Source organism: Biomphalaria glabrata, chromosome 16 (assembly GCF_947242115.1).
Source record: "Biomphalaria glabrata chromosome 16, xgBioGlab47.1, whole genome shotgun sequence".
In the NCBI taxonomy this organism is placed as follows: domain Eukaryota; kingdom Metazoa; phylum Mollusca; class Gastropoda; family Planorbidae; genus Biomphalaria; species Biomphalaria glabrata.
In genome coordinates this window covers 26,396,468-26,420,229 of record NC_074726.1, presented here as the reverse complement: position 1 = coordinate 26,420,229, position 23,762 = coordinate 26,396,468, and the positions used below count along the sequence as shown (strand labels likewise).

The following is a 23,762-nucleotide window of genomic DNA, read 5'->3' as shown; positions in this document are numbered from 1 at the left end:
GATAGATCTATGGAAAATGGTTAATGATAAAGAAATGTAGCCAAAATCGCATAAAAAAAGGTGCCTAAATATGTTATTTAAAGTTGAAACAAGTTTGTAATAATTTTTAAAATGGTGTTTGTTAAGAATACTGCCAGTGTACTGTGTACATATTCTACACTATTACTTCCTAATCCAAACCTCCTGCAGGACGATGGGGGATGGGAGCGGGCAGGATTTGAACCCTCGACCATCGATAAATCCAAACGACAGTCCAGCGCGCAAACCGCATGACCAGGCAGCCAATGTGGCTATTTTATGTTGGTATTGTCCTTCCCCAATGAATGAAATGCCTTTTGCCTTTGTAAAGACTTGCTGCAGTAGCTTAGTTCAGTCAGGACAGTAATAGAAAAATATTGAGAATTTGTTTTTCAAAGGGGAGAGGAATCTGTTAGACATTTAGTTAGTATTATTAGTTAGTATAGAGACGCACCATAGTTGACAGACTTAAAATGCGACATTTAATGACGTCACTGCTTAGTGGGTTATAGTCTACTGATATTATTATTAGTCACTTGGTGTTAGGACTTCAAGAGAATGACTTCGTATTACGGACAGAGACTGGACTGTGGCCTTTTCAGTATTAAATTCCATTCAAGTATAAAACGGTCTGGACTTACTCTTTCTAGTTGTTAATGTGTAGGTCTTGTTACTTAGTTGTTTAATCGCTTCTAGTACACCCGTACAAGATACCCAGACATCTCCAGAGTAATCTGTCGAGTCAGACAGCCATCAACAACTACAAGGTCAAGGCCTATCACAGTAACAAAGTGCAAAGTTTAAACTTGATCCGAGAAAAGGAATTTGGAGAACAAACATAGGGCTACTCACAATTTGTACCAGACAGACCGAGCTATTATAAGCCTTGTAATAAGAGTGTGGAGCACTATGTAGGTCAAAGCTGGGTCTGCTTACTAACGTGAAACACTATAATTCACTATAATTAGAAGACAAAGCCTTCTTGACACGCTGAGAACATTGTTGAGGAACTGGCTAGGAAAAAACCTTAGATCAAGTTACAAATCCCTAGATTTAGCTAGAAAGTCGTAGATTCGTATTTGTAGTTACAAAGCCGTAGATTTTAATGCTGATAACGGTAAATCTTGAACATTGTAGACGGTAACAGCATTGTAATGTTCCTTGAATTCAGTGTCCGTTGCATTCACTTGTCATGATTTTAAACTAATTTTTTTAAATATCCGTTTCTAAAGTGCGTTTAATTATTCCATTTTCCATTCTTGAGAACTCGGTATTTTCCGGTAAATGGTCTTTACAAAATTCTGTGTACTGAAGCCAGACTTGACGAATCAGATCCACCGTTAATAAATCGGTAGTGTTCGATTCGACCATCTTTAGGACGAATACGCCATCGGCCTTGAGATACCTTCTGACCAGGTGTTTGAGGGATTTCTCCGTGACCAGGTGTTCCATGCTGCCAGACGGGATCATCCCCGTGTATTTGGTTATAAACTCTGTCCTCTTTCTCTGGCTGAGCAGCTGATAACACCACTTGGTGAAACTGAAGAGGTTGGCCGCCAGCATGAACGCCAGGAGGAACCAAAGCACCAAGAACATTTTCTCCAGGAAGATGTTGAGCGTCAGGACGCACTGGCTGGTGTACGTCTGCACGTTGGACAGCTGACGAATCTGAAAGTCGCAGAGCGCCACCCGCGGGAAGTTCACGTCGTCCACCCACTCGCCGATGGCCGCGAAGGAGGCGATGACGTCGGTGCCGAAGGACCAGAAGTTGAGGTTGAGAAAAGCCGAGATGATGAAGAACTGGACGACGACGTTGGCCAGGTAGAGGAACTTCACGAAGAGGTAGATGATGACCAGGTAATGGCTGCGCCTTTTCCCGTAACATATGAAGAAGTTCTCCATGGCTCTGCGCAGTTTCTTTAACCTTGTATTGCTGCAATAGTGACATAAAACAAAGAGATACAACTCAAATATTGTAATAGTATTACTTATTGAATGCAATCATTTACTTATAACCATAGACATAAATAAATATAGACTGGCCGATTAAAGAGTTTTATGAAACGAAAATTTGTGACTTGCAATTTTGTGTACTTTATTATACAGCATTTATGAGCAGTATAAAAGTTAATGTATTCATATCTATTTCAGCCATAACCTATATAAGTATTACAATATTTTCACTAGTGTTTTTTTTTAAATCTCTCAGCGTGAAGATCATGAAATTTTTCATAATTCGGAAATCCGAATACAATAGATATACATGTTTTCAAGTTACATGAAGTTACTTCCTTTTTCCAGTCTATATTTATTTATGTCTATGCTTATAACCCAAATTTTTAATGTTCAATGAATGGACGAATATAGTTTTTAAATGTTTCAATCACAGACGCATATTTAGGTCAGTGATTTCAAACTTTCTGTAAATTTACGAAGTAAATTAATTTCGTACTCATGCTATTTCATAAAGAAAAAAAAAACATCTAAATTAATAAACCACTTGCTCAGATTTCAAATATCACAAAATTGGGCGTAGCGCTATAAATTAAAAGGGACAAAACTCTGCAAAATACTTTTTATAAGAAATATAGTGGTTGTCTCCTTTAGCTTTTGGTAATCAAAAGGTTAATTATTTTTCAACCTATGAACCCTTCCTCTCCCCTATGTGCTTGGGTGACGTGCTAACATGGGGATGCGAAGGCGGTCTTTCAAATTAAAAAAAAAATCTGTATTGACGTGATCTAGACCCTCAACCCTTATTAACAAATTGATCAATTAAAAAGTGTTTTGCAAAGTTTAGATAAATCATACCGAGATGGGGCCTCTTCACTTTCGCTATAGGTTCTTTGACGTCATTTTTTACGTGAAACGTCTGCAACAAATCGACTCAAAGCGGTCTTTTATAGAGGACATTTCTATACGTCTACACTGTCGCAATTCTATTTTTTTTAATGTTAGAAAGGTCGAATTTCTTCAGGGCGTCGTGCAATTGTTCAATAGACGTCTTTGATGGACCAAGACAGTCCGCTTCACGAAGATGATATGACGTCTATCTAGCCATAACAGACGCGCGTACACCCCAGGACTAGCAAAGACCTTTCTTCATGGATCAGTACCAGAGAAAGCGATAGGAAGACAACATAAAACGGCCTGTCATTGAAAGACATCCTGTTCAAGGCAAAAGACTGAGGGGAATGGAGAAAGACGTTCAACAGATTATGGGATAGTTGAAGATGAAACTTATTTTTTTTTTTTTTTTTAAAGGAAACCTCAGAATTTGCGCTATTCAGTTTTAGCTTTATCCTCATAGGAATCCTTGGGCCTCTTTTCTTTGCCTCTTTTTTGGGCTTTATGTTAGATGCATTAAAGGAGTGGAAAAAACAAACGGTGTCTACAACATTTTAATATTTGTAATATTAGTTACTCTATTGGTATCTAAAATATGCATGATGAGGAATTCAAACGAGTATTCGGAAACATGTAAAAAAAAAAAAACAATAACAAAATTAGCAATTATAAATTCGTTTTAGTGAATGCTTCATCTTAAGTCAATTTTACAATTGGAACGAAGTTCACCAACGAGGATATGAAATACCATCGCCGTGGTCAGCAAAGGATGAGGGCAGCTGCTGTAGGCTAAAACTCTCACCTGGTAGGTATGTCAGAGTAGGTGCTAATCCAACGGTGAAGGAAGACTGCCACGTGACCTAATTGCTTTTCTCGCTTCTCTTGTTCCATGTTGGCCGTCTCTAGCGTCATGCCTGCAATGAAAGAGAACTCATTTGGTTTCAGCCGGAAGTGACGAAATCATCAGAAACACAAAGCGATGCATAAAGCAGAAATCTTGGAATGTCTTGTTCGGCGAATGCTATTTGAATGTTATAATTATTATATTATTTCTGTAATAACCAATCGTCTAGGATAAATATAGTTTGTTCTACATTTTTTACTCGGCCCGTTGTCCATATGAATCTCCATCATTAGATCTAGATGATTCTCATCAAGCCAAGGTAGGTGGGGGAGATGATTCTCATCAAGCCAAGGTAGGTGGGGGAGATGATTCTCATCAAACAAAGGTAGGTGGCGGAGATGATTCTCATCAAACCAAGGTAGGTGGAGGATCAGAAAGCAGAACTGTCTACAATGTTTCAGTTGCTTATTATAATTATAATTCTCTATTAATTAACCAAAATAAAAACTTTTATTAGGTCAACAATCCTTTTTTTGTTTTCAAAATTTCTTCTAAAATGTCCTTCAAATGTATTTTGTTATCTATATTTCCATGTGTAATTGAACTCAATGAGTTATTTAACTCCGAGTATAACCTACTATAATCCATGAGCTCATTAGGTTCTTCAAATCAATGAGCTCTTTATCCATGCTCTTTAACTCCCTGAGTTGTTTAACTCATTAGGTTCTTTAACTTTACACTTTCCATTTAACTTTAAATTTCTTTAACTTTATGAGTCTCTTTAACTCATTCGTCTCTTTAGCTCCATAAATTCTTTAACCATGCCATTAAACTTCATGAGCTCTTTAGCTCATTAGGTTCTTAAACTCCACAATTTCTTTATTTATGTTCTTTAACTCAATGAGTTATTTAAGTAATTAAGCTTAGCCCCATGAGCTCATAGTTCATGTTTTTTTTTTACTTATTGATTTTTTTATTCATATTCCTTTGCCCCATGAGTTCTTCGCCTCAATATGTTCTTTTTTTAAAACTTCATTTGTAATTTAAATCAATTGGCGTTTTAACAATATATGTTCTTTAACTTCATGTGTCTTGTAAAGTCCTGTGTTGTTTAACTCCAATCAAATCAACAGCAAAGATCTATCTTCAATTGTAAGTGAACAAAATCGATGTCACTGGAGAACAACAATCGAATCCGTGACTTACTTTTTCCGCCCAATGAGTTCGATTTATTGATACTAGATCTATTGATGTTGAGACAAAGTTGAAGTAAAAAAATCTGTGAAAACCAACAAAGGTCTTTGTAGAGCTATGACAAAAGTTCATTGTGGTGCAGATAACCTGAGAATAGCTGTTTCTCCTCATTTTTAGTGGATTCAGAGGTTCTCAACCTTTTCAGTTCCGCGACCCCCAACCTTAATAAAACATGTGTCTGCTAACGATATGTCTATAAGTTAATTACAAATAAATGAAGTTTTACTTTTGTTACCTACATTTATGTACTTTTATATCACGTGATCACCATATTCATCTTTTATACCATATAAGCAAGTGGAAATAATTACGAAGCAAAGTAAAAAGCCATGGTAACTGTATTCAACATTGCTAAAAACATTGTTGCGCTGTTTGTTTGAAACATATTATCGTGATTGGGAAGGTTGAGCTTGTTTCTGTTTCACCAGATCAAAAATGTTATGGCAATCTTGACAAGAGCAGAACGAATGTCGTCTGCATCAAGTCTGCTTCTGTATTTAATAAGTTAGAAAATCCTGTTTCGCAAAGATGTGTTGTTGGAAAGTGAACTCTTTAAAAAAAATAACAAAAAATGTCAAACAAGAAATGTTTCTGTAGTTCACTTTCAGCGTAATAAAATGCTTCCAGCTGTGGGTTTTGTTTGCCAATTGAAATCTGTTGTAATTCATCGGGAATATAAAACGAATTTTAGAACTCGACATCCCTCAAGTCTGAAATAGCAGAGCTGTTGACGGTCTTTGACTTGGAGTACCATACCATTAAACCAAACCGTTGTAGGCGTAATATATCTTAAATAATAACACTTGAAATAAGTCAAATTTAGTACATTTCAAATGCTGTTTGTTGTTGGATGTTTGATATCAAAATGACTTTCACTTTGTTTGTATCCATTGATTGCGATAGTAGATCTTACTCTGCACTTTGTGGTTTCTCAATTCCTTCTTGAACTATTCAAGTAAAACCAATCTTCTTCTTCTTCTTCGTTCTCATTTTTATGTTGGAGTGTTCAGATGAGTAGACCAATACATGAGATGAACTGCGCAGTGGTTTCCAAATCAGGGAGCTCTCCATATAGTTTCCTTTCTATTGGGGTGATTTGGGGCCAATGTCTTATACGGGCCTCTTGGTATAGAGAGCAGTTTTGGAGGACGTGGTCTGCATTCTCTGGTGATACTCCACATGGGCAGATTTCACTGGTTCCAATTTTGAGCTTCCGGTACATGTGTTGTCGCATTCTGTTGTGTCCGGTCCTGAGTCGAAAGATTAGACGTTGGTCTTGTCGGGATAGCTTATAGTAAGCGTCATCTTTCTTGTGATTTGGATGAGAGCTCGTCCATTTCTCATTTATTTTATTTACGATTAATTTCTTCAATTCTTCTGGATAGAGTGCAGAGTTTATAAGTGTGTTAGTTCTGGTATCCATTGAATTACGCAATCGTCCTTATATATATTCTCTTAAAGTTCATATTCACGAGTAGTTCCATAACGAAACTTTAACCTTATCTAACGCGGACTATAAATTGATGTTGTAGCCTATTACTAATAATAAACGGATGTGCTTTTTTAATTGCGTGCGTAAATATCTTTTTCATAGAAACAATATCTAGGATTCCGCCATGGTGTCACGTTGCCTGACGGACTACATAGACTGACTTTTACCAACTGACTTTCAACAACTAAATTTGTCCAACTGAATTTCACCAACTACTTTCAATAACTAAACTTGTTACATGACTTCCCACTGACTGACTGACTCTCGATCTCTCAAACGCCCGTACTTCCGGTTCACTAACTACACTTTCACTCTCTGTATTTCACCACAAAAACTATTTTATCTGTCTCAGTTTTACATACAATGAAAAGAGAGTTATTTATTACATAAAAAAGTGGGAGCTATTTAACACTAGCAGAAATTTTTTAAAAGTCAATATAACTGACCAAAAACACAAAAATTTTTGTTTAATTTTACCTCCCCCATAACCTCCCTTCCCCCACAGGATGGTGGCAGGCGCTCAAACGTCAGCGATGTAAGATCATAAGAGAAGGTTATAAGATTATGGGATCACAAAATGAGATGTTCAAATGACAAGATAATATGATAAGATGACAAGATATGATGACAAGATCACAAGATAAGATGTTAAATGATAAAAGAGATGACATTATTTGATGATATGATCACAAGATATGATGATAAGATCAGATTATAAGGTAACAAAATATGACGACAAGATCACAAGATATGACAATAAGGTCACAAGATATGACGATAAGATCATAAGATAAGATGATAAGATGATAAGATCCCAAGATAAGATGATAAGATCCCAAGATAAGATGAAATAATTATATAACAAGATGAATAAAGATGAATAAAGAGAATAAAGAGACAAAAGATGATGCAAAGATAATATAATAAGACACAAAGACTATCTCACCAACAATTTTCTCCACATTAATCCCAGAGAAAAGCTTCATTTCTTTCCAAACAAATTTCGGGATGCGGTACATGAAGGCAAGGAAGATGAAGAACACCGTAGACCAGCGATAGAACCCCACATCGTTGATGTACCTGAGGGAAAAAATCAGCAAGAAACAAAAACGAGTATATAGAGTTTGGTTGAGATACTCTAGACCAGAGGTTCTCAAATTTTTTCAGTCCAAGGACCCCTTTACAAGCCCAAGATACGGACCGCCGATGCAGACTTATCTGTCTGGCCAAATCACATATTTCTAAAGCCTCCACAATCGTATGTTGTTGTTTTTTTTTGTTTGCTCAGCTTTTTCCGCAATGACTTAATATAGGAAACGATTAGGGCTACTTCGTTCCTTTTTTTATTCATTTGCTCCTAATTTTCTTCTCATTTGCATAACTACTTTGTCATGTTTGAAGAATTCTACGAGGTTTGTGCTTTAGTTCATTTTCATTTTTAAAAAATCTCGCAAAGTTTCATTCGTTCACGAGTTAATTTAGATTTTCAATAAATTGTATTTGACTTGAACAACTTACTACATTCTTTGTTGAAATAATTTTATTTGTTGGAAATTAATTTTTAGAAGGCTTGACAGATTTTTTTTTCTTTTCTTCGGAATTGGAACATAGAGGTCTCCGCACATTCGTTGTTCCAGGGCCTCCAGACCTTATAATTCGGCCCTGAAAAGTGATTAGCTTGAAAAGCAGAGAAATTAAAATAAATAAATATATATATATATATATGTGTCTACATCACAAATATATATGTCTGTATTCCAGATCAGACAAAGCGAAAAAGCCAAACTTTATTTTAAATTTGTATTTTAAGTTTCGAATAATGAACTATCAAGAATTTACAAATCAGCTAAACTAATTCAAAAATATTTTTTTTATTTTTACAAAACTAAACAAAACTAAACAAAATGTAGACATTTAGTTCTCTAGGATCTAGATCTAGTAGGCATAAAGCTTAAAGAAATTGAGAAAGTAGAACAAGGTTACAAAGATTGTGTGGAAACACAAACTCAAAATCGGCCCCCGAAGTGGTCCGCTCAGGCAGGTAAAAAGTTATTTCAATATTTTCAGAAAAAATATCAGAAACTATGAACTACAAACTATCAACAACTACAACCCTATCAACAACTACAACCCTATCAACAACCCTATCAACAACTACAACCCTATCAACAACTACAACCCAATCTCCGTCGATACAAAAAGCAGAGAAATGCTCGTGTCGAAAGTGTTGCCGTATCTATTGTATTGTTAGTTCGACTAACAACTTGCTACCACAAGATACCAAGATTTATTAATTAATGTTGTTATTATTACATTGTTAATATTCATATAAATTCAATGAATTGCTAGTTATGAAGATATTATTAAAATGTGAACCTGCCTAGCTGATGTTATTGATTTAATTGTTTTATAAGGGGCAAACTGTCTTATGCAGAGCGTCATCAAGGAAACCTTTTTCTCTTTATTTCACTGCGTGCTCAATTTGTTGTTTTAAATTACATTCAAATTATTTGCATACTATATATAGCCTACTATAATTATAATGGCAGATAATATTTTATCTAGTAATACAATATTTTTTTTTAAACATCTTTTTGACCAAAAAAATTTAAACTGATGGCATACATTTTTTGAAAATATGTCAAATTGTTATTTTCCTTACTAAATAGTCTTTCTACTATCAATAGTGAATAGTTGTAAAAATGGGGCACTTTTATGAAAAAAAACAACTATATGCATACCTGAATTTTTTTTTGATTTTTTTTCGCTTTCGGAATAAAATTAGCCATTGCATCAGCACTTTGAAAGATCTAAAATATCATGATATCAAATTTTCAATATCTTTTCTAGTTTATGAGATCTAAACGGGACGAACGGACGGACCACACAAAACTAATAGCGGCTATGTCTCTTTCGGAAGCAGCTAATAAAAAGTAGAGTGCCACTTTCAGACCATGCAATCTATAGGGCAGATCATGTGAAGGCTATGTCAGAAGGTTAACGAGGGTGTAATGTTGCCAGCACAACGACCAACAGTCATTACTTTCACCATCAAAGGTCATGTACCCATGGGAGTTGGGTGGACTCAAGGACGTCCTAAAAATCTCGAAATTCAAATTCACAGACTTCAACAGGTTCGGAAGTTAGCGCTATATCACTCAGCCACCACTTTCCCGCGAGATGTCTTGGCGCATACAAACATTAAAATTACTTAGAGATAAAAAAAATTGTGTAATTAATTCACCAAACTCTCCACTGTCTTTGTTCTACTGACCTTTCATTTTCGGGTGATGGTATGACCTGGTCCCAGGGCACCTCGTACATCGTGTGCACCCAGCAGTAGTGGTTGATGTAGCGCTTGTAGCGCTTGTCCGTGTACTCAGGCGGGGGCCAGCAGAAGATGGGCTCCCCCACGTACTGCTTGGCTCCGACGCTGATGCCGAAGAACAGGAGAATCCCGTACATGATCCAGTAGTTGAGCCGGTCCGCCAGATCGTCGTCCGTGACCCCATGCTCGAAGACCACGGCGGAGAAGGCTGAGATCACGTGACCTATGCCAAGTCTGTGGATGAGAAGAAAACATTATAAACTTTCTGTTTTTAGGTGTTGGTTGTTTAAAGATTTTTTAGATGCTCTTCCCCAGGGTTTGAGATGATTACATCTGAGCCTCAGCTTTTTGCAGGACGGCGAAGGGTGACAGAGGAAGGATTTGAACATTCGACCATCGTGACCATCGAACGATGGTCCAGAGCGCACACCACATGACCACACAGCCAAGTTAAAAATGAATCTAGAAAATTAATCAATTAAAGGTGACAGCTGCGATTTTGTTTTTCGTCATTTACAAACGAAATAACAAATGATCAATCATCTTATCTTATAATGAGATAATCATGTGATCAATCATCTTATCTTATAATGAGATCGTCATGTGATCAATCATCTTTTCTTATAATGAGATAGTCGTGTGATCAATCATCTTATCTTATAATGAGATCGTCATGTGATCAATCATCTTTTCTTATAATGAGATAGTCACGTGATCTATCATCTTATTTAATAATGAGATAGTCACGTGATCAATCATCTTATCTTATAATGAGATAGTCACATCTAATGTGAATGCGTATTATCCTTGTCGGGAATGCTAAGAAGGAACTTTATCTCCACCAAGTCATTGGTGCTGCTGACTTATTGACATGATTTGATTTCAAGAAGGAATTTCTTCGACAACATCACCGAATCGCAATCATTTTTTTCCAACTAGTAATTGAGCATTGATAGTGACAGCCCAATCTGTATCCTATTATGTTATCTATTTATTTGGCAATAAGGCAGGCGAGTATTCTACCACTAGACACTTTATTTTTGTGTGTGTACGGTATCATTTGTTTACGCAGATGACATCTTAATTTGGAATACAGAGAAATATCCAGTGCTGACTAGATCCAAATTAAGCAGAGCCCTCACAACTATCTCCACGTTTTCAAAATTATGGAAAATGGAAATAAACAAAGAAAGGTCAGTTTATTCAATCTTTAGCCACAGCAACAAAACAGCAAAAAGAAACTACATCCTAAAAATAGACATCACAGCCAATAAAGAAGGAAGAAAATCCAACATATCTTGGTGTAAAATTAGACAAAAGACTGTCTCTAAAGCACTTTATGGCAGATTTAAAAGAAAAGGCATCACAAAGATTAAGCATAATAAAACACCTAGCAGGAACATCCTGGGGAGCTGAACAGAAAACCTTAAGACAGTTATACACTGGATACGTCAGATCTGTAATGGATAACTGTCTCTCCATACAAGTAGCTGCCAACAAAACCTATCAATCATCATTAGATACAATCCAAAACCAAACCTTGCGGCTAATGAGTGGAGGTATGAGAACTACTCCCACAGCAGCCTGTGAAATAGACTCCAATATTGAACCGCTTAAGTTAAGGCGCAACAGAGCAGCATTAGAAGCTATGGAGAGATACAGAAGGTTGGAGGACGATCATCCAAATAAATTACTAACACAGAGAAATAGGAAAAACAACCAAAAAAAAGCAAAGGACTCTGATCCAACTTACTGACCAACTAGCCCTAAAACACCACCTACCCAATAACAGAGAAAAAATTACCAGATTCTCAAACATAACTCCTGGACTTAACTACAAACAACCAACCATTAAAACACATTTAATAAATAACACTCTAACAAAAGAATCAAATCCACTGGAGCTCAAAGTAGGCTAGCTCAAAACAAATGAAAACTAACCAAAAACAGCCATCCATATATACACCGACGGATCAGCCTTCAAAGCCACCATCAATGCTGATCTTGGTGCCTTCCTGGTCTTCCCCAAAAATAAACACTTTGAAATAAGTGCACCCTGTGGCGACTACTGCTCAAACTTCCAAGCGTAAATTGAGGCAATTACCATAGCTTTGCAGACAGTCGAAAACAAATTATATAAAGGGATACAATCACCATCAGATATTGTTGTCTTTACAGACTCCCAATCCACTCTTCAAGCACTTAACAGCAGCACTTCAGAAAGCCCAAGAGAGTAGACAACACTAATAGTGATGATGACAAAATTAAACATCAGCATCACATTACAGTGCATCCCTGGAGACATTGGCGTCATGGGAAATGAAAGGGCAGATCAGCTTTCAAAGGCAGGATCATCTATGGAACAACCAGATAGACCTGTTAACTACCTCACCCTAAGGTCAATGTTATTCCACAAAGAGGATTGGCTCTATCAATGAGCAACAGGAAACAAAGAAATGAACATGCCTAACAAACTTAACAGTATTAACTTCATCCCCCGCAAAGAGCAATCTACAATCTTCCAACTAAGGACAGGACACACACCTCTGTTAAATTACCATCTCAATAAAATAAACTCCACACAACTCCCCCTTTTGTAGACACTACACCCACCCTTATGAAACCGTAAATCATATCCTTTTTGAATGCTCCTTACTCGTCCACCTTTGGCAGACCCTACTTCCACTACAGCCCAACATAACCAACACCCTGTACGGCAGTGCTGAACAACTGAAGAAAACAGCGCACTATTATTCCTTGGGACAGTCTGCAAAAGAGCTGACAGCTCAGCAGCAAAAAGCTGACTAGAAGAAGAAGTGACGGTAGGCACCGGTACGGCGTACCGGCAACTTTTTCAATGTGGAAAAAAAACTAATTTTCTTGTATTTTAACGTTTGTTATTAGTTTATTATTGTTAAAAGTTAGGCAATCCATCAATGAGTACCGGCATCTATTTTTTGTTTTTACAAAAAAAAGCACTGTGTGTGTGTATATATATCTATATATTCTTTAGCGTCTATTTTATTGCTTCAAATCTTTAACAGGATCTTGAACAAACAAAAGAAAAAACAAATATTTTTTTAAAAATCTATCTAAAGGAAGGAACCTCCAACTACTGCCATTTATGTAAAAAATGGCAGGGTTTAGCTCCCTTTCTGTTATATAAAACAAAATTAATTAATTAGTACTGATTGATTAGCTAATTGAGCTAGCCCCAGTGTTCAAAATACTCTTTCAGGCATCGTTTAACCAGGGCACAGTACCAAAGGACTGGAAAGAAGCTAATGTCAACCCCTATTTACAAAAGGAGAAAAATCTGACCCAGGAAACTACAGACCAGTATCACTTACCAGCATTACATGTAAAATCCTAGAACACATTATATGTAGCACTTAGACAATCATAATGTCCCATCATACCAACATGGCTTTAGGAAATATAGATCATGTGAAACACAACTAATAGGACTAATTGATGATTTTTCAAAAGGTTTAGATAATAGTAAACAAATAGATGCTATCTTACTAGATTTTTCTAAGGCTTTTGACAAAGTTCACCAGCATAGTTTGCTTAAAAAATTAAAATATTTCGGCATTAATGGTCCACTGCATCAGTGGATTAAAGATTTTCTGATAGGGAGAGAACAAACTGTAATAATAAATGGCTCTAAATCAACACCGATAACAGTAAACTCAGGTGTACCTCAAGGAACAGTCTTGGGTCCACTAATATTTTTAATTTACATAAATGATTTACCAAATTGCATTACTTCAGGAACAAAAGTCAGATTATTTGCAGACGATTGCATAATATACAGAACAATAGAAACAACACAAGACACAGATATTTTACAAAGAGAATTAGATGAATTACAGAAATGGGAATCAAATTGGAGCATGTCTTTCCACCCAGAAAAATGTCAGTTGTTAAGAGTAACAAAAACACTAAAACAAAATAATTCCACTTATCTTATTCATGGCAAACCAGTAACACAGACTAAAAACGCAAAATACCTAGGTGTTACAATAAATGAAAAACAGTCATGGAATCCACATATTGATGAAACTATCAACAAATCAAAGCATTAGGATTTATTAAAAGAAATTTCTATAAATCAAATAAGAACATAAAACTAAAATGTTATTTAAACTTGGTTAGGCCAATAATAGAATATGCATCCTCCGTTTGGGACCCCTCAACTCAAGATAACATTAAGAGACTTGAACAGACACAAAATAGAGCAGTGAGATTCATAACAAACGAATATTCACATTTGACTAGAGTAAAACCTTTAGTAAAATCAGTAAATTTAGAAAGCCTTCAGGATAGATGACTCAAAAACAAAGTAGCAATTATACATAAAACACTGAACCATAATCTTCAAATACAAAAACAAAATTTAATAAAATACTCTGAAAGACACAAAGATAAAGGCACATTCCTCGTCCCATATGCTAGGACAAATTTGTACAAATACTCCTTCTTCCCTAGTGCTATTAGAGCATGGAATGGATTGCCTGAGCTAGCCAGGAAAACCAGTGACTTGGCAGAATTTAAGTCATTGGTTAATATTCATGACTAAATGCATGACGCGTAGGACGTAGGCTAATCATCTTCTTTTTTGAAGTAACGTCTGTATTATATAAGATAAGTTAAGATTAATTTTCGTATTGTCATCGACCAGTGGCGTAGCTACCAATGTGCGGGTGGTGCGGGCCGCACAGGGCACCAAGTGGAGAGGGGCACCAAAATTGCCCCACTGTGTATTAATTTCCTATTTCCCTGAGCTTTTCAGTTAAAACGACTAATTGTATGGATACGAACAAACATAAACTACTGTATTTTAAACATGAACTAACGATTTATAAACCAGTCATGTCGCTATTTTGTTTCATCTCCTTGACTATTTCTTCCATACAATGTAAGCTATAGAACAGTTTGAATCTAATTTACTAGATTTATTTCGGACACACGGTACATGTTGTTACTACACTGATCAATGCTCTGTAATATAAAGAAGAAGAAGATAGGCCAACCTTTTTTTTTTTACTTTATTGTTTAGTCCATTGGTTTAATCTAGATATTGAGTTTACAAATATATTTCTAAACTCTAGCTCTAAACAATTGTCTTAGTTTATTAATTTCTTTATGATTCTTTATAGTTTAATTTTTGAAATAATTCTATTGTAATATTTTAAAATAAGCTAACCTTTGTTTTCTACGAGTTTTTTTTAACTAACTAGTTAATTGTAATACTGTAACGTAAAGAAAATGATGAACAGTGCTCAAGACTGACTAGTCTGGCTGGCGCCTCAAAACCCTTTTAAGCTCAGACGGAGAAATCGGCATCTCTGGTTCTGTCCGGTGTCCGGTCTGGGTAGACTATAAGGGCCCCATACCCATATCTATCGGGGTCCCTCATTACCGACCCATCAGTATAACAGAAAATGGCATCTGATGAGTAGGACTTTAGTGTAGCTGATGCCAAGTTTTGGAGTATGGCAGGTGTTAATCGCCTCTTGGTGGCTCCCTCTTGCCCTACAAGGGACATGCTTATTTCTGGGGCCGGCTTTCTCCTCCACGGAGGGCAAGTACTAATTCTTCTAATTGGGATTCTGTCAGTGGAGAGTCCAGCTGATTTTGACTAATTGGCCGCAATGAGGATGAACGATCGCATTTTTATGCGGTTCCTCTCTCTCCACTGTCGCACTAATATTGAGGTGGGTAGCCTAGAGTCGCCCCTTTTATAGCGCTCATAGGCTGTAAGTACCGCCCTCTCCCTCCTTAAATATAAAGGGCCCACGTTTGTTAAGATTTCAGAAGCGTTTGTTGGGCTTGTCCGAAAGGTGCCACAAATGAACCTTAGTGCCTGTGATTGTACTCGGTCGAGTGATTCGAGGGCAGTTTTACTAGCATATACTTGAGCTGTACTCAATTTGTGATCTGACTGCCCCTAAGTACAATGTGCGTAGCATGTCAGCTTTGGCACCCCACTTTGTGCTAGCCAGCTTTCTGAGTAACGCTAACTTCTCCGAGGCTTTTCTTTCAACGTCCTGGACGTGCTGGAGCATTGACAGTTTTCTATCCAGTGTTACCCCTAGATATTTTGACGTGTTTTCACGTTGGCGTCGCAGCCCACCGAGTTGAAGCTCGAATGGAGCCTTAAGAATGTCGATCCCTAGGCTGAACAGGGACCAGGTCATTTTGGCAACGTTTATCTGACTCTGTCATTTGTCGCAATACGAGAAGATGGTTTGGAGTTTTGCTTGTAATGCCGCCTGTATTTGGTCGAATTTCTTGCCGGTTGACCAGAGGACAATGTCATCCGCATAAAGCAGTTTCTTTGACCGCAGTGAGGTGCGTTTCTTAAATTTCTTAAGTCTAAAGAAGCATCGAGACAATTTGAAGTCACACCATTGCCAGAGTCCACCGACTATAGGCGAGCTGTTATTGTGTATGAATTAACTGAACAATTAAAAGCAACAAAGCAAGATGAGACGGTTATCATTGAATCCAGAAAAAAATGATGAGGCGACATCCTGAAAAGAAGAAAATACTTCAATACCGCAGGTTCTAGAGACTCAAGGACAGCACACAAGCATGTCTTTAGTACACTCCTCAAAAATTCATACTGAAGAAGCTGAACCATCAGACAGTGTAAATAATACAGAAAGCAGGATAATAAACTCTAGACTGAACGACAATGGAGCTTGACCTGATGTCACAGATAATATTCGCATACACCTTCTCACTCAAGGATCTGAAACAGTTCAGCGTATGGACAGTCAATTCAGAGAGGCGTATAGACATCAAGAATCAGCAAAAGGAAAGGATAGAAAGCTTTCAAAGGCTTGGTTTTTCCGGCAAATGTCAAACGGCGAGAAAGTTCTTAGAAAGTGGATGTGTTATTCGCCAAAAAAAAAAAAAAAAGAATCCTTATTTTGCTTCCCCTGCATACTCTTCTCAACAAGATCAAGTACCAAATCTTCATTTAAATCCAAAGATGGATTCAATGAGTGGTGGAGGTTATCCCCGAAAATAGAAAAACATGAGACCAGCAGAGCTCACATTCAGTCATCGCTTGCTTGGAGGGAACTTGAAGTTTGCCTGAGAGTAGGGAACAATATTGACAACAAGATCCAAGATTTGATTATACAAGAGACGAAAACCTGGAGAGTTAGTAAAATTACTATCAAAGTACGATCCACTTTTGAGGGAGCATGTGCTTCGCACTAAGCTTTGTTCCATATCGAATACATACATGTCTCCACAAATACAAAATGAATTTATTACAATATTGGGGGATCAAGCTAAAAAACAAATCATACAGCAAGTAAAACAAGCCAAATATTTCTCTATTATTTTTGACAGTACACCTGACATCTCAATTTCCCAAATTTTACGGTATGTTGTCATGGATAATGACGGGGTGCAGGTTCGTGAGTCTTTTGGTGACTTCATCGACACAAAGGACAAGCATGCTGCTGGAATCACTGAGATGATTCTAGAGAAATTGCGTTCGGATGGCTTAGACATAATGGACTGCAGGGGTCAAGGCTATGATAATGCTGCGGTCATGAAAGGTCATTAAGGTCATGAAAGAATTAACAATATTTGATTAATGAATACATATTATTTTGAACAAAAAAGTAAGGTTTTGCAACGTTATTAATTAGTTAGTTTTTTTTTGGGGGGGGGGGCATCAAGATGAGGTACCGCACCAGGTATCATATACACTAGCTACGCCACTGTCATCGACTATAAATAATTGTTTAAATTTAAACTTGATCCGAGAATGGGAGGTGTAGGATTGTAGGTGACAGCGTGTCAAAGCATAATAAAGGGATTAAATCCACACATACATCTCTCATCGGGTAGCATTTATTCCCATTATTTAGATATCAAACAAAATAATTAATCACTAATACTTAATTAATTAATTGGCTAATTTTTTAAAATGGATTCATGTCTTGTCAGGTACGGTGATTAATTGTGTTAAGTTTCAACTTGATCCGAGAATGGAAAAAGGGGGACAAACATGTCCAAACTTTTTACCACATTGAATGAATTAATATTAGCTTTGTCACTATCGCCTGTAATAAATTAATAAATCAAAGTGTACATGACTGTGACTATAATCAGAATAGTCTTTTTATGAGATTTACCGAGCGGGACCTGTAACAAACCAAACAATTAAACATTTTTTAATGTAACAAAAATAAATGCACCAAAATGAGTATTAATAAATCTGCATAAAATCTGAATTATTTTTTAAGAAATATGTGCTTATATTTGTTCATGATTTGGGCTATGCATACCGCTTAGAATCGGTTAATCACTGACACTCCTTTGTGTAAAGTTTTCTTCAAACGGTCAGCCCGTGGGACGTATGCAACATAAAAACCTCGTATTAACCTCATTCTATGGTCAGTTCTTATCCTTTGCGGCTGCCTCTCACACTATAAGCCATAAAAATAGAAAGAACTATCTCAATGTTTCACCTACACATATCCCTTAGTCTGTAGGACCGTGAGGGCACCACACGAGATCTGTCAACCGTCTTTCTCCATTCCGCTCTTCCTTCGCCTTGGATAGAATTTCATTCACTGACAGGCCTGCCCATTCTTTCATGTTGTCTTCCCATCGCTTTCTCTGTTGCTGTTCCCCGAAGGAAGGTCTTTGCGAGCCCTGAGGACCTTGTAATGTGGCCATAGAGTTTTGAGTTTACGTCTTTTTAGCAGTGGTTAGCAGGTCATCGTGGGGTCAAATTGCTGTGTTTATCCATGGATCATCTCTATGTCACCTAATTCTTAAACTGACCGTGTTAAACCATCTGGATTGTTGTGGATTAAATTTAATCATCTAAAGAAAGGGGCAGGGTGCGGAAGACGCGGGTGACAATGATAGTGCACGTGTCTAAGACATTACATCGACGAGGTTCCCGACCCCTTAAGGCATTACATCGATGAGGTTCCCGACCCCTTAAGGCATTACATCGACGAGGTTCCCGACCCCTTAAGACATTACATCGATGACGTTCCCTTATCCTTAAGGCATTACATCGACGAGGTTTCCGACCCCTTAAAGCATTACATCGACGAGGTTCCCGACACCTTAAGGCATTACATCGACGAGATTCCCGACCCCTTAAGGCATTACATCGATGAGGTTCCCGACCCCTTAAGACATTACATCGACGAGGTTCCCGACCCCTTAAGGCATTACATCGATGAGGTTCCCAACCCCTAAAGGCATTACATCGATTAGGTTCCCGACCCCTTAAGGCATTACATCGACGAGGTTCCCGACCCCTTAAGGCATTACATCGATTAGGTTCCCGACCCCTTAAGACATTACATCGACGAGGTTCCCGACCCCTTAAAGCATTACATCGATGAGGTTCCCGACCCCTTAAGGCATTACATCGATGAGGTTCCCGACCCCTTAAGGCATTACACCAATGAGGTTCCCGACTCCTTAAGGCATTACATCAATGAGGTTCCCGACCCCTTAAGGCATTACATCAATGAGGTTCCCGACCCCTTAAGGCATTACATCGATGAGATTCCCTTCTCTTGCTGAGTGACGTTTGCTGTACGCCTTAAGACAACACGTAGTCTAACCCCTCCCCCCCAATTCACCCACAAAAGGAGTTGAATACAAAAACGTAGCTGTGTTATGAAGAGTTTGAGAACCGCTGAGCCAAGATTTGACAGACTAATAATCTCATCTATTGATCACCCTCCTATCCTAATCAGTAATGTAATATACACAGTTAATACAGACATAAATAAATAATGTTTCCTTGCCAATAGCTATAACCACATTTAAAAAAAAAAAAAAAGATGGATTGATTGATGAATTCACTACTGATGTCTCGCATGGAATTGAAAGAACCAGCACACGAGAGACACTCCATACAAATCATGCATCTCGTTTCAATCCTAGACTCGTAAATGTTTATCAACTTGACAATATTTCCTTTGAAAACATTTTATTTCACAATATTTGTATTTTTTTTTTATGTCTAAGAACGATACCGTGAAGACTGTCTATCAAAAGAGCAATGTGCATAAAACCTTATAGAGAATGAAAAAGCTCTACATATTGAGTCAATGGGTTGCCTGAATCAGCCAGGAAAACCAACGATTTGGCAGAGTTTTAAGCTAGAAATGAACAAGCATGACTAGATCGACACATGAAATGCGTACGAAGTAATTGTATTCTTTTTCGAAGTAACGGCTGTAATATTTGACATAAGATAAGAATAAATGTTAATTTGTAACTACCACAACAAAAACAAAAATACAAAACATAACCTGACAAGGTTTTAAAACGGATTATGTCCACATATATTATTAAATGCAGAAAATAAGAGAAAATATCGGACATAAAGAAACCACTTACTCATCCATGTCTTCCTTCCAATATGTCTTTTTGATATTATTTATGTCAGATAACTTAAAGTTGGCAAGTGGAAGCTCTTCATCGTAGTGGACCACGTGATAGCTAGTATGGTAACTCGTAGCAAGGCTATAGGACCGTTAATTCGTTTGTTTGTCTATAAACATGATTGTAATGTGTTCTTCTGTTACAGGTGTGTGTACGTCCGTGTGTTTGTGTGCAAACGCTTTGCTGATGACATATAGCTTATTCCACAGAGGAGTTTTTGTTTTTGTTCAAGAATTGGGAGAGTTGGGCTGGAAAGGGGTGTTTATAGAACTATAAGTAGTAGATTCCTTTAAAATATTACGATCTTTGAGGCTGACCTATTTCGATGTCCAAAAGTTATCGAGGGTGACAGTTACCCAATTAATGACCACAATTTCATTTCTTCTGAGCTTGAAGATGACCATGCGTTCCAATCTTAGCTTTGAAATGAAGACAGCACAAAAGGTACAGGTAGGTGTGGTCTGCTGCAGCGCTGCCTGCTTTTGCTCTCTTGATGGCGCATAGCTCCCAAAAAAGATGTCCCTTGAGAAAGTGATTCTCAGCCAAGGGAACTACAATGACCTGCGACGTCGCAACCTTGTGTGCAGTAGAGACAAATAGCCCGTTGCCACGTCGTACGATCTGTGACGTGGCCAGTAGCTATTGGTCTCCACCGCCCATAGGTTGTGACGTTGCAGGTCAGCGCTCAGGCCTTCTATGACGATTGGTCTGGGATGAGCCCTCTCGTGACCAAACTTGTTCATGCCGTCTGCCGAAAGTGGCACAGGATAGTGCTACACGGAGGTCTACCTCATCATCCAGGTTAGTATTTACTGAAATTGTACTCCCCAGGTAGATGAATTTTTTTTTAACATTCGCTCTCTATAAAAGTGTCTAGGTAAAATAAAAACATACAAAATACTTTTAAAAAACAACAACTTTTATTGCGTGAAGGGTGAGCACCGCTTAATTGCTGCCATATCTCTTAATATTGTAATATAACACAAAATTAATTAATTGCAACTAATTATTTAATTTTTCGATTGATTCATGTATTGTCATCGACGAAGAATAATTGTGCGAAATCTCAACTTGATCCAAGAAACGGGAAAAAATCTAATCCACACAAGGAGACGGATTCAGTTAATATAAGCTTTAGAACTAAAACAGTTTAAAACTTCCACACAGGCGGACGGAGTGAGTTAATATAAGCTTTAGAACTAAAACAGTTTAAAACTTCCACACAGGCGGACGGAGTGAGTTAATATAAGCTTTAGAACTAAAACAGTTTAAAACTTCCACACAGGCGGACGGAGTGAGTTAATATAAGCTTTAGAACTAAAACAGTTTAAAACTTCCACACAGGCGGACGGAGTGAGTTAATATAAGCTTTAGAACTAAAACAGTTTAAAACTTCCACACAGGCGGACGGAGTGAGTTAATATAAGCTTTAGAACTAAAACAGTTTAAAACTTCCACACAGGCGGACGGAGTGAGTTAATATAAGCTTTAGAACTAAAACAGTTTAAAACTTCCACACAGGCGGACGGAGTGAGTTAATATAAGCTTTAGAACTAAAACAGTTTAAAACTTCCACACAGGCGGACGGAGTGAGTTAATATAAGCTTTAGAACTAAAAAAAATTGTGTGTTGAGACTGACTCCAACCTTACATCTCTTGCTACGCCCCTGTTAAACAATGTGTGTTAGTTTGTGATAACAATGGACGTAAGGAGTGTGCGTATGTGGGGGGTGGGGGGATGACAAACTTGATTGTCTTATCATGTCATTAAGTCCCCCAAGTATGGCTATTGTGCTGCATGATACTGGAGCTACTGGGTTTCCACCATTTGGTTTTTAATCTGAAACTACTGGTTGCTTTTTTTTATCTCTGGTATTAACAAATTGATGTTTAAAAAATATAAAAAAAAAATGTTCATTAAAATAAAATGACACCTTTTTTTTTTTTTTTTTTTTTTTTACAAAATCCAATAAATCTTATATACAATTATTTTGAATTAACCATGTAAGTAATTTTGAGCAGATCTAGACTAACAACAATAAATTTATGCTATTGGAAATATTGTTAACAATTATTTTTGTTTAGCGCAATTTTTAAGGGTTCTAGCATGCTCAATGTGGTATGGTCCAATCACTTGTATCGACCAGTTGGTGTGGGGGGGGGGGTGGGGGGTGGAAGAAGGGGGCTTTATCTGGGAGAAGATTTCTGTGCTGTGTTTTCAAAAGTTTTTTTTTTAAATAATTCAACTCTGATTTTGAATTCGAGGGCTCAATTGATAAAATTAATAAAAAATAATTGGTTAATTTTTTGATTGAATCATTTGTTGTCATAGAAAATAAATAATGGTGAGAAGTTTCAACTTGATCCGAGAATGGGAAGTGGGAGAAATAACGTGTACAAGATTCCACCCAAATATAGTGGAATAGCTTCGTCATAAAACCATCTGTCAATAAACATATGTCCAGTTACTTTTTAAATAGGAAAAAATAACCCAGACAACTAGATTCTAGATATTTTTTCTTTATCCAACCGGAAGCGCTGGCTGACACACACACACACACACACACAACGCAATACCATTGCTGACGTATCTCTAGTGTGTGCTGGGCCTGATGGGAAGAGCACTGTGAGAGGTATTAAACTCTTTATCTCAAGATGTTATCAAGTTAGCTCCTGTCTTTGAGAAACAGTTATTTAACATATCAACGCACTATCTTTCTCCCATATTCCGCACAGCCATTGAATGAGCGATAATGTAGATTACAATATTAGCATTTATAAGAAACAAGATCTATGTGACAGCCAACATATGGGATGTGAGTTAGAGAGGCCAGAGCCGCTAGGATACGGCTTGGCCACCTAACAATAGGGCTTGAGTTCAAATCCCGCAGCGCGCAGAGTTGTGTTTGCTCAGTAAACCGAGTCGGGTGTCAAACCTCGAGCCCCCTTCATAGGTAACCAAGCCAAACCAAGTTCAAGCGTACTTAGCCTCCCATGGGTAATGAATGGGCATTTCAAGAATGGCTCGGTCGGGAATGTGCTATGACTAAGATAATCTAATTTTATTACAATATATACAGAAAACTAAAGACTCTTGAAATGATTCTAGACACGTTAGTGAACCAAAAATTGAATGTTAGATTAAAAAACAATTTAACGTTTTAACCCCCTCCCATCCTCCCACCCCCCTTAATCCTGATTTAGCAAATGTATAGATCTACTACATTTTATAATATTCCAACGACATGCTTTTTTTTATCTAGCCTGACAAGACGAGGCGTTAAAATTAAAAAGGATGCTTATTACGTCATCAAAACGTGATGTTCATTAGCTGACGGTGCGTCAAATTATTAAACAATGCTTTTCATTCGGAAATTCCCAGTGTGGCCAACGAGCTAGTAATTCTTTTCTTAGCAATACATTTCAACTGTTAAATTTCTAGGGAAATCGTTAGAGAGGTTTTTGAGATCCGTGTTTTAGGGGTTAATTATTTCTCTATTTTTTTTCTTCTCATTTTCAAGGTTTCT

At 37.3% G+C, this 23,762-nt stretch overlaps 1 protein-coding gene across 1 annotated transcript; it reads right to left on the bottom strand.

The window, feature by feature from the left end:
* Positions 1-1,050: 1,050 nt before the first annotated feature.
* Positions 1,051-20,344, bottom strand: LOC106073661 (innexin unc-9-like). The gene is made up of 5 exons (XM_056014447.1): positions 20,191-20,344; positions 9,730-10,017; positions 7,402-7,535; positions 3,668-3,779; positions 1,051-1,951 (listed from the first exon to the last, which is right to left on the bottom strand). Exons 1-5 carry the CDS (start codon positions 20,196-20,198, stop codon positions 1,231-1,233), a joined length of 1,263 nt encoding a protein of 420 aa, XP_055870422.1. The 5' UTR covers positions 20,199-20,344; the 3' UTR covers positions 1,051-1,230.
* Between the last annotated feature and the right edge of the window lie 3,418 nt (positions 20,345-23,762).